At 49.6% G+C, this 14,689-nt stretch overlaps 1 protein-coding gene across 1 annotated transcript; it reads left to right on the top strand.

The window, feature by feature from the left end:
* On the top strand, positions 1–1,346 carry LOC311532606 (C-C motif chemokine 3-like; the record flags this gene model as incomplete). Its single annotated transcript, XM_084651178.1, has 3 exons — positions 1–76; positions 407–521; positions 1,118–1,346. 3 exons carry the CDS (start codon positions 1–3, stop codon positions 1,230–1,232), a joined length of 306 nt encoding a protein of 101 aa, XP_084507304.1. The 3' UTR covers positions 1,233–1,346.
* Between the last annotated feature and the right edge of the window lie 13,343 nt (positions 1,347–14,689).

The following is a 14,689-nucleotide window of genomic DNA, read 5'->3' as shown; positions in this document are numbered from 1 at the left end:
ATGAAGGTCTCTGTGGCTGCCCTCACTGTTCTCCTCATCGCTGCCTTCTGCTTGCAGGCCTCAACAGCTGGTCCACGTGAGTCCAAGATCCGTCTGTGGAGCGGTGACCTCTCTCCCCTCCATCTCCCCAGGCTAGCGAGACAGTGACAGCGGGCAATGCCTGGGCACACACTCCTTCTGAGCTTTCATTGCCGGTAGGGAGAGGCAGGCTTGCCCCTTCTCTCTGCCTTACTGAAGGATGAAGCTGTGATGTGAGGTAGCCCCCACACCAGACAGCTCAGAGATCTCTCTGGGAACCTCCCTCAGAGCTAGGTGTTAGCAGGAGTCCCTTTGCTCCTACAGAGAGGGAGCTCTCCAAGCCATCGCTGAGAAAGACCAACCATGATTCTCTTGTCTCCTCTTTCAGAGGCACTCCACTCCCCAAGTGTCTGCTGCTACGGATACTCTCCCAACCCAATTTCACGGAGCCGCGTGGTGAAGTATGAATACACCAGCAGCAGCTGCTTCCAGCCGGCTGTGATGTGAGTATAATACCCAGCCAGATACCATATTCTCCAGGAGACCCCACCCCACCCCACAGGAAAGTTCCTCCTGGGGCACCAAGTAATTTGGGATGTCATTAGCACAGCCTGTGAGAGAGACAGTCCTGAGCCCTCGGCTAGTTTTACGGTTCTCTCAATTAGAAACAGGCTAGGCTCAAGGGGGTTTTCAGCCCTCCGCCCCACCCCAGATGTTGAGTCCATACACCTATAGTGCAGTGTCGCAGCTGGGGAAGCAGTGGTGGGAACTGGAGGGTGGATTTCCTCCTCTGATTGGCTGCGAGAACCTTTTGGTGAAATTCAGCCAATTTCAGTGAAACTCTTCCTGAGCGTTATGAATAAGCTGGTTTCTGATTGGCTGAAGATTTTTGAAAAACCTGTTAGTAGTGAATAGTGGGTGGACACCCAGCAATCCAATGGGCCAGCAGAGCTGCCATTAGCTATGGGCCGTTGTGTCCTTAGGACCATTCGTCCCCTTTGCAGTAGCAGAGTGTTTGCTCTGAAAACAGGACCCATTTTCCTCCGCCGCCCTTGAGAGCTGGTACCAGGCGTTTCTAACTGGGGTTTTCTCTCTGCAGCTTCACAACCATCAAAGGCAAAACATTATGCACCAATCCAGATGAGAAATGGGTCCAGGATATTGTGACTAAGCTGAGAGCCAGGGAAGCCGTTTCAAGGGCACCCTTAGCCTAGGGTCTGACATCACTTCCTGCCAAGCATCTTCCCAAACGGATTTCCAGGAAGCACTTTACCTCCTCTCAGCCTTTGAATCCTTACGGGCTATTTGTCCCAATTAGCGTTGAACTGTGAAAGATGGCCCTGAATTGTATTTAAGGGAATTTTAATGTATTTGTCATGTGAATCGTGAAATATTTCTTTCTCCTTTGTATTTGTTGGGTTTAAGTTTTATTTATTTTACAAAAAAAAGAAAAATAAAACAAAAAATGGAAACTCTTGGGCTAATTCTCCTGCTGCAGGCATCCTGTCTGTCTTTTCTATTCAGACCTCAAGCCTGCAAACACGTGCTTAACTCGAAAGCACTCATCCCATTGGAGTCAGTGGGACGACACATGCTTAAAGCTACGCAAATGCCATGTGTTTGCGGGATCAGGACCTTAGACTGGAGGTTCTTTTGGGTGGGGGTGGGGGTGTGTCTTACTCTGTTGTTTATACAGCACCTAGCACAAGAGGGCGCCTAACCAGATCAGGGTCTCGAGGCACGACTGTGGTATGAGTAAATCCTAGGCATTAAGGCCGCTATTGAAGGCTTCTGAGGGTGCCCTGGCTAGTAAATCTTCTGCACACAAACAGCTGGACGCCTTTCTCTCTGGCTGGGAGGCGGGCGCCCGTGCAGCAGGCTGGGGCTGGACCTGGAGCTGCACTGTGGAGCCTCCGTTTGAGCACAGGGTGGGTTTAGGGTTACATGGGAGGGAGCACGCATTGCAACTGAGAAGCAGAATGAATGGGACAGAAGACAGAGGAGAAGGAGGGGAAGGGGCAGGACAGGATGAGGAGCGGCACTGTGCTGTCAATATTTAACTCTTGCTCAGATTCATTCGGGTGCAGAGGGGAGAGATTGCTGAATGTAGGCATGCATCCGATGGAGTGAGCTGTAGCCCACGAAAGCTCATGCTCAAATAAATTGGTTCGTCTCTAAGGTGCCTCAAGTCCTCCTGTTCTTTTTGCGGATACAGACTAACACGGCTGCTACTCTGAAACCTGAATGTAGTTGTTTGTTTCCCTAATTCAGGAAAATTGCTGTCTTATTGCTAGGATGGGAGCAGCCCTACAGGGCAAAACAACTTAGCAACAGGGCACTTTGAATGAGGATTTAGCAGGTAGCGTTCACTATGATTTGAGTTTGCTCTTTCTTTGAGCAATTCTTGTCAAAGTGGATTAGTTCTGTTTATACAGGATCGGGTTTCGGTAGGAAATTCGGCTCATTCTGAGGCAGCAGCAACCTGTGCATCATTCCACGGAGTTCATATAGAGCAGTGGCTGTTTCTGGTGGTACTGATCTATTTCCCTTCCTGTTGGTGTAGCTCCTTAACCAATTTACATGCCACCTTTAGATCCTGGCTTGGCAGCGTCCATTCCCCGACGTAGGTGCAAGGTGGCACTACGAGACAAGAGGTTGTTTTAAACCAGCTTTCTGGTGGTTTGTGATCTTTTACCACAGGAATCTGGTCTTTCCTCTCTTTCCATTAAGAGCCAGAGGCCATTACCAGCACCTCCTCTTCGACCTGGTGGTAGCTTCTTTGTCTCAGATCTGCGAAGGGACTTAGGTGTTGCAATGCTCAGCATCATGGCACCTCCCTTACAGTCACCCAGAAACATTTCAGGAACAACATTGCAATCCGCAAGCCCTACGTTGGACACTCAGGCTCCCTGTGCCATGAGGGGGAGAAAGACACACCTTGCCTGTGGGCTGCAGGACCCAGCACACTAGGCAGGGAGTTCCCTACACTAGCCACCGGGAGATGCTGATCAGAGTTAAGCACCTGTGTCCGGCCTGCAGGGAGGCTCTAGCTGTAGTGAGCGATCCATGAATGGGAACCCGCTGCCTGGAACCAGGTGGCTCAGGCACTGAAGTAGTTTCTTGTGGGAACGAGTGAGGCCCCTGCCTCTCTCCACACAAAGCGGCTAGAGGAGGAGGCCAGCACGCCACACCTGTTAGTCCAGCGGTTAGAGCCCTCACCTGGGAAGGGGGGAGACCCAGGTCCAATTCCCCTCTCGGCCGGAGCAGGACAAACAATTTGAACAAGGGTCTCCTACCTCTCAGGTGGGTGCGCTAACCACTGGGCTATGGGACACTCTGATGGGGGGTGTCAGTCCATCCATCCATCAATCCATCTCTCCTGTTGAAGCTGTTCCACTGTGGATATATAATGAAAAAATTACTGGAGCAGAGAGATGGAGCCTTGGGTCTTCCACCTCCCAGGTGGGTACCCTAACCACCATGCTATACAGTCTCTCTCTCTCACCTGCTTACTTTTTAAGTATTTGGTGACCATGCCTACTGTGGGTCCCAGCTGCCAAATTCAGGGCAGACTGCAAGAAACAGGGCAGACACCCCCCCAAGCTGGGGTTATTCTCACATTAGAATTCACCAAGCCAGCAACCAAAGTGAGCTCTTGTATCACCACTCTGGTGAACAAGACACTAAAAAGACAGTCCCCTTAGGCAATCCAGGCCCTGTCACCACCCAGGCAGCTGGTCTTCATGGTGAAAGGTTACTGAAAACCAGATCCACTATACATAAAGTTCTTCTAATCCCAAAGGATCAGCCACTCCCCCAGGTCAATGTATATATACCTACTTTAGATCTTACCAAAGGCCATGTTTGTAGTCAATCCTTTAGTAACTAAAAGCTAAAGGTTTATTATTAAAAAGAAAAGAAGAGAATAATTCAGTGGTTAAAGGAATCATACCTCACAAGTGATTTCAGAATCTGTAGATCTGGTTCACAGCAGGGATGGAAGTCTGCTAGTCTCTCTGGTTCACCCAAATGGATTGGGGGTCCATTGTCCAAAGCTTCCGTTTGTGAGAAAATCACAGTCCAGAGGTGAGGAGCAGGCCTGGAGACAAAGCAGTGATGTCACAGTCTCCTTTTATACTTTCAGCCCAAGTGCCTGGAAAGTTACTGGCCAAAGATGGAGTCTTGGATCACATGTCCTAACATGCCTTGCTGAGTCCTGGGGCAGACATTGCCTGAAATGTCTCCAAGAGAGGCTCACTGGCCCAGCTGATTGTAGTAATGGCCCATCAACCCAGGGATGTCTAGTCTGGATGTAAATTTGCCTGGTGGGTGTCATCCCTGAACAAAACATAGCTGAGATACAAACACCTAGCCAATACTCATCCTCAGATACAAGGGCAATACATGGATTTAAACAGGATAATCACACTGGACAGTTTATAACTTGTCCATTGACATACCTTGTACAAGATTTATTGCACCTTTGTAACAGTGGGGACCGGATCTGTGTAACTAGTTATCTTCCATTTTACCCAGCATCACATATTTATCCAAAGTGGAACAGCTTCACCAGGAGAGACTGAGGCAGCTGAGGGGGAGTTTTGGGGATCACAGTAGTGCCTAAATCTGGGATTTAGGTGCCTAACTCCTAAATCTTGGGTTTAGGCACCTAAATCCCTCTGTGGCTCTGGGCCTTAGCGCCCACACAGAATAGATTTTGCTTAATAGCTCATCATCCCACTCTCCCCATCCCTGTTGATCCTGTGAAGAGGGCACTTCGGCTATTGATTTTATTTCATCTGCTTCATCGGTTGATCATGCTCAGTTTATGTCCAATGCAGAAAATTTTTATACGACCAATTTTTGACTTTTAAGTAGAATGTTACGTGTCGTTGTCTCATTCTCTGCAATCCCACAGACACTGGTCACTGTGTAGTGTGTGGTCCCTCGCTCACATTATGATGTTATCCATTCTCACTGCAGCATCACCCTTAAAAATCAGAGTAAATCACTTTTCAAAACACTTTGGACGCCCAATAACTACCTAAAAGCATTCGCCGACACCTACAGGACTACATCCTCAGCCAGTGTAAATCAGCCCAGCTGACTTGTCTTCAGTGGAGGGATGCTGATGTACACCATCTGAGGTTCTGGCTCGTAACATTAAAGTGGTTAATTAAAATACACTAATTGGAGCTTGACCAGTCTAACTTCATTTGCAGAATGCTGGTTCTTTGTTTGATACCCAGCATGTCTTTTCTTATCTGCCACCCCTTGCTTCAATAATTTTCCCTGACTAATGCCCACGTTGTATTTAAATCACAGGGATAGAGTCATAGCCTGACCTCATTCAGCTTTTCAGTTATAGCCACATGACTAACTTAGTGCACAGATGCGCTACCATCTCACCCGTTCCCAAATTGCTCATATTATCAAGATTACTTTAAAAAAGAATGCATCCCTCAGGGCAAATGAAATTTTCCTGTCTGGCTGGGTCACTGGAATCAGCCACACGTGTGTCGTAAGGCAGCATCCTCCTTCCAGGCACTGTGAGCCCCGCTCTGAGATCTCTGAGTGCAGCTCTGTGGCACTGACAGCCAACTCTGCTCTAACTAGTGCTCTGGCTGGCCAGGTCTCTGATCTGAGCACCACTGGCTGTCAGAGCGAGCTGTAACAGCTCACCAGGTGCTGGAGCTAACTCACGGTTTTAGCATAGTCCTGCCCGCACCAGTAACGTGACTCCTCCCCTGCGCAATGGGAAAGTGAATGTGACCCGGAAACTGCCTCACAGCAGCTGCCACCATGGCCTTGGTGAACCCGCTGGAGAAGCTGCAGGAGGAGGCAATTTGCTCCATCTGCCTGGAGTACATGAGTGACCCCGTGAGCATAGACTGTGGGCACAACTTCTGCAGGGCATGCATCACCACCTACTGCCAGGAGAAGGGGCTTGGGCCAGCGGGCCCATGTCCTGCCCCCAGTGCCGGGCGCCCTTTCACAAGAGCAATGTCAGGCCCAACAAGCAGCTGGCCAATATCGTGGAGACCATCAAGCAGCTGGGGCTGCTGCCGGCCAAGGGGCAGCCAGAGGCGCTCTGCGGGAAACACGAGGAGAAGCTCAAGCTCTTCTGCGAAGAAGACGGGGAGGCCATCTGTGTGGTGTGTCGAGAGACCCTGTCACACTGGCCTCACAATGTCTACCCCATTGAGGAGGCGGCCCAGGTGTACAAGGTAGAGGGGTGCTGGGCTGAGGGTCTCCAACCCTCCAGGGGTGTCCTGGAGTCTCCAGGAATTAAAGATTATGTCATGGGATGAAACATCCAGGAATACGGCCAACCAAGATTGACAGCTCGAGCTGTGCTGGAAGAGCTCTCCCAGGACAGCAAGGTCCCCACTTAATCCACAGCTTCCCCAACACGCCCCTCCATCTTCCAGTGTAGGGGGCGTGGCCTGGGAAAAGGGGGTGTGGCCAGGTTGTCTGCATTCTGGGGGCACCCTCCACTACAACTATGACTCAGTCTTATGGGGCGGTGGGGTGAGGGAGGGCGATTCAGTTTCAATGGCCCATTCACGGCTGACTGAGCCTGCCCATTTGGTGCCAGCTGTGATGGTGGTTTTGCGATGTGAACCCCTGCTTCACTAGGGCTGGGCTGAGACCCAGCAACTCATTCCGCGCAGGCCACAGAGTGGCCAGCAGATGGCAACAGGCTTTGGGCACAACTACCTGGGACTGGACCCCCGTTTCTTATTCCGTAGTTCCCCGAGCCATCCTACTCCCCTTAACCTAGAAGTCCCCAAACTGGGGGGGGGTGCGTGCTCCCCAGGGGGGCCAGCTGGGGCCCAGGCCAGCCCTCATGGAGGGGAAGGTAGGGCATGCCACCCAGCTCTACTCCTGGCCCCAGCCCCAGCTGCCAGGCCCGCATCTGGTGCCCCAGCTGCCCCGCCCCAAACCTAGCTGTGGCCCCAGCCTCGGCCCCCTTACCCTTGTCCGTGTCCCCCATGGCTGGAGCTGCGGCCCCACTCCCGGCCCTGAATCTGGAGGGGATGGGGAGGGCGTGGAGACAGGTAAAGGGGGACGTGAGGTAAAAAGTTGGGGGACCACTGTCTTAACCACTTCACTCCCAGTCTCCCGCTCAAGCCAGAGCCTGGAGAAACAGCAGCCCAGCTTCTGAGCAGGGCTTAGTGCTGCTCCAGACATGAAGAGGGAGGGCAGAGGTGGCTGCTCCCCACCTTGGCAGCCCCGGGATTCTGGGGCTGGGGATTGATCTGGGCTCCTAGGGTCGTTTTGGCAGCAGGGAATAGCTGGAGCACAGAGGTGCCTTGGCCATTCCCTCCTCTCCGTTCATGCCCCCTACACTGCAGGCCAGGACGAAGGGGTGTAGAGCTGTAGAGAACCTTTGCCACACAGGGATTCCCCTTATGCAAGGGCAATCCCAAGGCGGTCAGTGAAACCAGCTTTTCAGCTGCTTGGCACTGCCAGAGAGCCACAGAGCAGCAGGATCTGGGATCACAATCTGGATTGTTAATCGGTCACTAATTTTGCTCACATAAATCCAACGTGCGTGTTTTTGTGCACACGTGGAAATGCAGGAACGGGGCATGCAAAGACATTCAGGGGCAACTTGGGGTCCACGAAATGACAGGCCCCTTTTTGCACAGATTGCTCCTGAAACGCACCTGTAGTGGGAAGGCATTAAACTGCTGCGAATAATGAAGAATCTCAGCCCCTGTGACTGAGTTGTATAGAAGCCTATTCAGGGACTGGCAGGAAGACAGTTAATACTCCCTGAGCGGAGGAAAGATCACAGCTGCCTGATCTCAATGGAGGGATTGTCTGGGCAGTAGGGGTGGATCAGCTGTTAGAAATGTTAACTCTCTCCTTGCCAACCCCCAAAACAGGTTCTAGATACCCCATCACAGACTGGGGTGCACTTTTCAACCAGTTTGATAGGAAATGCAAATAGCTGAGATCAAGTCCAGCAGAGATGGGTCAATACTTTAGGAGAATTGGCTGGATTTATTTTTCTTGTCAGATCAAACTCCAGAAATCCCTGGAACTGTTGTTGAAAGAGGTGGATGAAGTTCAGAAACATGCAATGGTGGAGAGGACAAAAACCCAGGAATGCAAGGCAGGTGTTTGGGTTCCTGTATTAAAAAGGACATTTCTGACATCGATGCCCACATTTGAGAGAACACTGTCAACATGAAATATAGTTATTAAAAACAAGATAAATTACTTTAAAAATTAATAATAGTTTCAGGTACCACATCTGCTCCTTGGCCAATTTTAAAAAAATCCATAACAACATTTGTGTATAACCCCCCCCCCGTTGCCATGAGAGACCCACAGAAACAAAGGAAACTGACTATACCAGGGAAAACAGTCAGAGTGACTAGGCACAAAATACTGGGAAATTCACAAAGTAACTGAATTGGAGAACAATAGGGGACAATCATTATTTTTCTTTAAGCTTGGGCTTTACGCATCATACCAGTAATCACAATAAAAGTCATGAGAGCTGGCAGCACAATCGGCCCTATTTTAAACTAATGGCTATTCTCCCTGCCCCGGAAAAGCCTGAAAGTGAAACTGACTACAAATAAAAGTGAAGCTGAGTCCTTTGATTAGACAGAGCAGAAGCCAAATGCAAAGAATAAGCAAGGAGCATCAGCAATAACAAAGAAATCTGACTTTCAAAGATCTCTCACTTTTTACAGATTTGGGGCCAGAAGATACCATCTAGCCTGACCTCCTGTAGGCAGGAGGCAGAGAATTTCACCCAACAAACTGGCAGGTTATTAGAAATAAATCTATTTAGCTTAACAAAGAGATGGTTAAGGGGTGAATTGGGGGACAAATATTTGATATTGGGCTTTGCAGTCTATCAGAGAAACGTGATCCAATGGCTAGAAGTTGAAGCTAGACACATTCAGACTGGAAAAAAGCCACAATTTTTTAAGTGATGGTAATTTACCACTGGAACAATTTACCAAGGATTCTCCATCACTGGCAATTTTTAAATCAAGCTGGGATGTTTTTCTAAAAGCTCTGCTCTAGGAATGATTGTGGGGCAGTTCTGTGTCGTGTGTCACACAGGAGGTCAGACTAGAATGATCACAATGACCCCTTCTGGCCTGGGATTCTATGAATCAGCTTGTTTACAGCATGTGATCCTCAAGATAACAGTATCCCTTGGTTGCAGTGTAGGCACAGATGTGGGGACGTAAAGGCTGAGGAGGGTGTTATGAAACATGCCCTGTGACTGTGCCTTGTTTGACTCAAGGGTTAGGAAATCTCTCCTCCAGGGGCACAGCACAGCAGCCCTGGAGTGCCCTGGATTTGTATATGAGGGTTATTTTTTCCCCAATTCATATTCCATGCAAATTAGTGCATGTGAAAGCACCCTGAGCACCCACAACTCATGTGGCATGCCCCTAGAAGGCCTGAGAGAGGCTTAAAAATCATGACAGAGTAAAGAAATTGAAAGGGTTCTTTTTATTTGCCTGGTGGTCTTCAAGCCTTTAGGGTCATAATTAACGACAATAGAAACGTGGGAAGGGATATTGAACCTGGCGCATGAGGGTTGGAACCAGTCTCTGTTAGAGACCAGAGTGAGACCTAAGTGAGGGGCAGATTGTCCCCATTTGCTACGGCCGGGTGGGTCCTTCCACCTTCCTCTGAAGGGTCTGGTCCTGGCCACTGTCACAGACAGGACACTGGGCTCTGAGCCAATCTGGCAATGCCCATGTTCCCGGGGTGACCTCACTTCACATTTTCAAGCTTTTCCCTGTGCCCATGAGGGCCAGAAAGGTGCTTCTGAATGAAACTGAAGGCTGAGCTTCTCCTGCAGCCCTTGGCTCTGGCATCTGGGAAAACACCAGCTATCACGAGGCCCACAAGAGCTGTGATGCTCCGGGTCTGACTCAGCGGCCTGGGGAGCAGATGTGCTGGGACAGTGGCAGTGAAAACTTCCCCACGCCAGCTGCCCCCTGCTCTGGGGGATCACCTCTGGGGCTGGGGCTGGGGGAGAGCTCGCAGAGCGGCTTAGGTACGCAGGGCCACCCAGCCCCCCTGGGCTGAGATCTCCCCTTTTGTTTCAGTCTGAGTGCAAGGAGATCCCACTCCAGGCCTTGCGCCTCCTTCCGTGGCTGCCAAGAAGGGCCCAGTCCAGGGAGAGCCAGGTGTTGGCAGCAGTTGCCGTGCGGCAGGACCTGGGACCCCAGCTCCACTCACACAGGCCACACAGGTCATTAGACGGGACGAGGTGCAGGGCATCGCTAACCAGCGCTAGACGCTGGATACCGCCCTCCTGAGCCTGCACAGATGGGCTGCTCGGCCCTGCGCAGCGGCTGCTTTGAAGAAGGCCGGGCATGGTGGTCTACGGCCTCTGAACCGATTCACAGGGGCTGTAATGCACTCACTGCGCTGGGCTGAGCAGAGCAGCCCCGTCCTATTCCTTAGCGTCTGCTGCCATCTAGAGACCATTTTATTTAAACACGGTGTAATAATTCCCTCTCGAGTTAGACTGAATCATCTAGTCTAACCCCCGCCATGATGCAGGATTTGTTGTGTCTAAATCATCCCGGAGAGGCAGCTCCAGCCTCCTTTGGAAACCTCCAGTGAAGGAGCTTCCACAACCTCCCTAAGCCTCTGTTCCATTGGCCTCCTGCTCTTACACTTAGTAAGTTTTTCCTGAGATTTAATCTAACTCTGCTGTGCTGTAGTTTGAACCCATTGCCTCTTGTCCTGCCTCTGTGGCAAGAGAGAACAACTTTTCTCCATCTTTTTTATGGAAGCCTTTCAAGTATTTGAAGACTGCCCTCTATCATGTCCCCACTTAATCTCCTCTTTTCCACACTAAACATACCCAGGTCCTTCAGCCTTTGCTCCTATGGCTGCCATTCCATCCCTTTGATCATCTTTGTTGCTCGCCTCTGGATCCTTTCCAGTTTCTCCACATCCTTTCTACACACTGGTGACCAAAACTGGACATAGTACTGTAGCTGAGGCCTAACCAGGGCTGAGTAGTGCGGGACTATCACCTCCTGTGACTTGCACATGACTCTGTTAATGCCACCTAAAACTGCATTTGCTTTTTTTGCAACAGCATCACATTGCGGACTCATGTCGAGGTTGTGATCCGCCCCAACTCCCAGATCCTTCTCAGCAGTACTGCTGCCAAGCCAGTTTCCCCCCATTCTGTATTTGTGCGTTTGGTTTTTCTTCCCTAAGTCTAGCACCTCACATTTGTCTTTGTTGAATTTCATTTTGTTGTCTAGCCCAGTTCTCCAATTTATCACGATCCCTCTGAATTTTAGCTCTGTCTTCCAAAGTATTTGCAGTCCCCTCTGCCTCCCTTCCCCTGCTTTGTGTCATCTGCAAATCTGATCAGTGTGCTCTCTATACCTACATCCAGGTCATTAATAAAAATATTAAACAACACGGACCCAGAACAGATCCCATTGGAACCCCACTTGAGACCTCCTTCCAATCTGACATCATTCCATTAATAAAAAGAACAAGGAGGACTTGTGGCACCTTAGAGACTAACAAACTTATTTGGGCATAAGCTCTTGTGGGCTAAAGCCCACTTCATCTGACAGTTACTCTTTGTTTGCAGTTATTTAATCAATTATGTATCCACGTAATGGCTGTTTCACCGAGCCCACTTTCTCTAGCTTACTTATCAGAATGTCACGTGGGACTGCCTCACCTCAGTCCCTGGAAAAATCATGGAGCAGGTCCTCAAAGAATCAATCCTGAAGCACTTGCATGAGAGGAAAGTGATCAGGAACAGCCAGCATGGATTCACCAAGGGAAGGTCATGCCTGACTAATCTAATCGCCTTTTATGATGAGATTACTGGTTCTGTGGATGAAGGGAAAGCAGTGGATGTATTGTTTCTTGACTTTAGCAAAGCTTTTGACATGGTCTCCCACAGTATTCTTGTCAGCAAGTTAAGGAAGTATGGGCTGGATGAATGCACTATAAGGTGGGTAGAAAGCTGGCTAGATTGTCGGGCTCAACGGGTAGTGATCAATGGCTCCATGTCTAGTTGGCAGCCGGTATCAAGTGGAGTGCCCCAAGGGTCGGTCCTGGGGCCGGTTTTGTTCAATATCTTCATAAATGATCTGGAGGATGGTGTAGATTGCACTCTCAGCAAATTTGCGGATGATACTAAACTGGGAGGAGTGGTAGATACACTGGAGGGGAGGGATAGGATACAGAAGGACCTAGACAAATTGGAGGATTGGGCCAAAAGAAATCTGATGAGGTTCAGTAAGGATAAGTGCAGGGTCCTGCACTTAGGACGGAAGAACCCAATGCACAGCTACAGACTAGGGACCGAATGGCTAGGCAGCAGTTCTGCGGAAAAGGACCTAGGGGTGACAGTGGACAAGAAGCTGGATATGAGTCAGCAGTGTCCCGCTGTTGCCAAGAAGGCCAATGGCATTTTGGGATGTATAAGTAGGGGCATAGCGAGCAGATCGAGGGACGTGATCGTTCCCCTCTATTCGACATTGGTGAGGCCTCATCTGGAGTACTGTGTACAGTTTTGGGCCCCACACTACAAGAAGGATGTGGATAAATTGGAGAGAGTCCAGCGAAGGGCAACAAAAATGATTAGGGGTCTGGAACACATGAGTTATGAGGAGAGGCTGAGGGAGCTGGGATTGTTTAGCCTGCAGAAGAGAAGAATGAGGGGGGATTTGATAGCTGCTTTCAACTACCTGAGAGGGGGTTCCAAAGAGGATGGCTCTAGACTGTTCTCAATGGTAGCAGATGACAGAACGAGGAGTAATGGTCTCAAGTTGCAGTGGAGGAGGTTTAGATTGGATATTAGGAAAAACTTTTTCACTAAGAGGGTGGTGAAACACTGGAATGAGTTACCTAGGGAGGTGGTAGAATCTCCTTCCTTAGAGGTTTTTAAGGTCAGGCTTGACAAAGCCCTGGCTGGGATGATTTAACTGGGAATTGGTCCTGCTTGGAGCAGGGGGTTGGACTAGATGACCTTCTGGGGTCCCTTCCAACCCTGATATTCTATGATTCTATGATTCTATGACTGTGTCAAGAGCCTTGCTGAAGTCCAGGTATATTATGTCCACCGCATTCCCCCTATCTACCAAACCAGTTACCCTCTCAAAGAAGGAAATCAAGCTAGTTTGGTGTGATTTGTTCTTAGTAAATTCATGCTGGCTGCCAGTGAGCACCCCTTCATCCTTCTGGTATTCGCAAATTTAATGTTTTATACATTGCTCTAGTAGCTTCACAGGTATCAAGGTCAGGCTGACTGGTCTATAATTCCTCAGCTCCTCCTTCCCCCCCTTTTAAAAGATGGGCACTACATTAGCCCTTCTCCAGTCTTCTGGGATCTCTCCTGTCATCCATAAGTTTGCAAATGGCTCTGAGATTTCTTCAGCTAATTCCTTCAGCATCCTGGGGTGAAGAGCATAAGGCCCTGCTGACTTGGATTCATTCAACTTACTCAGAAGATCTCTGATATTTTCTTTACTTATCCCAATCTGCATCCGTTCCCCTTTATTGTCTATGATAACTGTGCTAGTCGTCTGGTCACATGTTATTTTTTGTGTGAAGACTGAAGCAAAGTAGGCAACAAGAACAAATGATCGTGTTTTATCAAAAGAGATCTAATCTGATTGATTAGTGTAGGCCTTGATGGTGGACGTATAAACCCTAAACTTTGTACCTCTGAAAGGCGTGATGATATTTACTTCTAGTACATTATTCAGCCACTAGATGTCTCTGTGCTGCAGACAGTTCCAACTAGGGTCTCATCCCTGGTACACCATGGAGATGAAGCTGGAGCTCAAGCTGTGTGGAAACATATTGGTTTTTCTTTAGTTGTCTTGTTAAGTAAATGCCTCCTGGTTAAGATGCACTGTGATTTTGTATATCCTCTCAGTTACTCCAGTGGTTTATGACTTTTAATCCATGCCGTTGATACTTCCTCTTCTTGTTCCTGTGTATTTTTCTTTCCAAAGGAGGTAGTTAAGAAAAAGAGAGAGAGGATTGTGACTGAATTTGGGAAGCTGCACCAACTGCTGGCTGAGGAGGAGAAGCTGCTTCTGCAGAAGCTGGAAAAGGAAGAGAAGATAATCCTGCAGAGAATCAATGGAAACCTAACCAGACTTCTAGAGCTGAGATCCTCTCTGGACAAGCTGATCCTGGAGATAAGGGAGAAGTTCCAGCAGTCAGCAGACGGATTGCTCAAGGTGAGCGGGTGGCAGAGATCCCCTCTCCCCAGACAGGCAGAAGGGAAAGGGACTTGGATCCCAGGACACTGGAGTCCAGGAGTTAGGGTTAGATCCCCTGACACTGGAGTCCGGGTGTGTCTGACTCTTCCCACTGCATTCAATTCTCTGCTTTACTAACACCAGCTTGTGCCTAGGAGGCTCTGGCCCCTGCTGGGAGAGGGGTGCAGAACCACCCTGCCCCCAGGGGGCATTAGAGCAGGATTGGTCTCCAGGGAGGCACAACTCCTGCTGGTGCTTCCAGATGTGTAGGGAGAGGACACCCCCCACCCCACCCTTTAGGTCCAGAGGATGCAATGCGTTACACCCAGCGCACCCAACCCACTCTGCTGGCCAGTGAGAGGACATGGCCCTGACTGCTCCCTGCCCCCTTTGACGATGGGAAGTGCCCATAGGAAAGA

Source organism: Lepidochelys olivacea (assembly GCF_965140295.1).
Source record: "Lepidochelys olivacea isolate rLepOli2 genome assembly, chromosome: 17".
Taxonomy (NCBI): Eukaryota; Metazoa; Chordata; order Testudines; family Cheloniidae; genus Lepidochelys; species Lepidochelys olivacea.
Note: the sequence above shows the minus strand (reverse complement) of the source record. Positions and strands in the feature narration are given on the sequence as shown.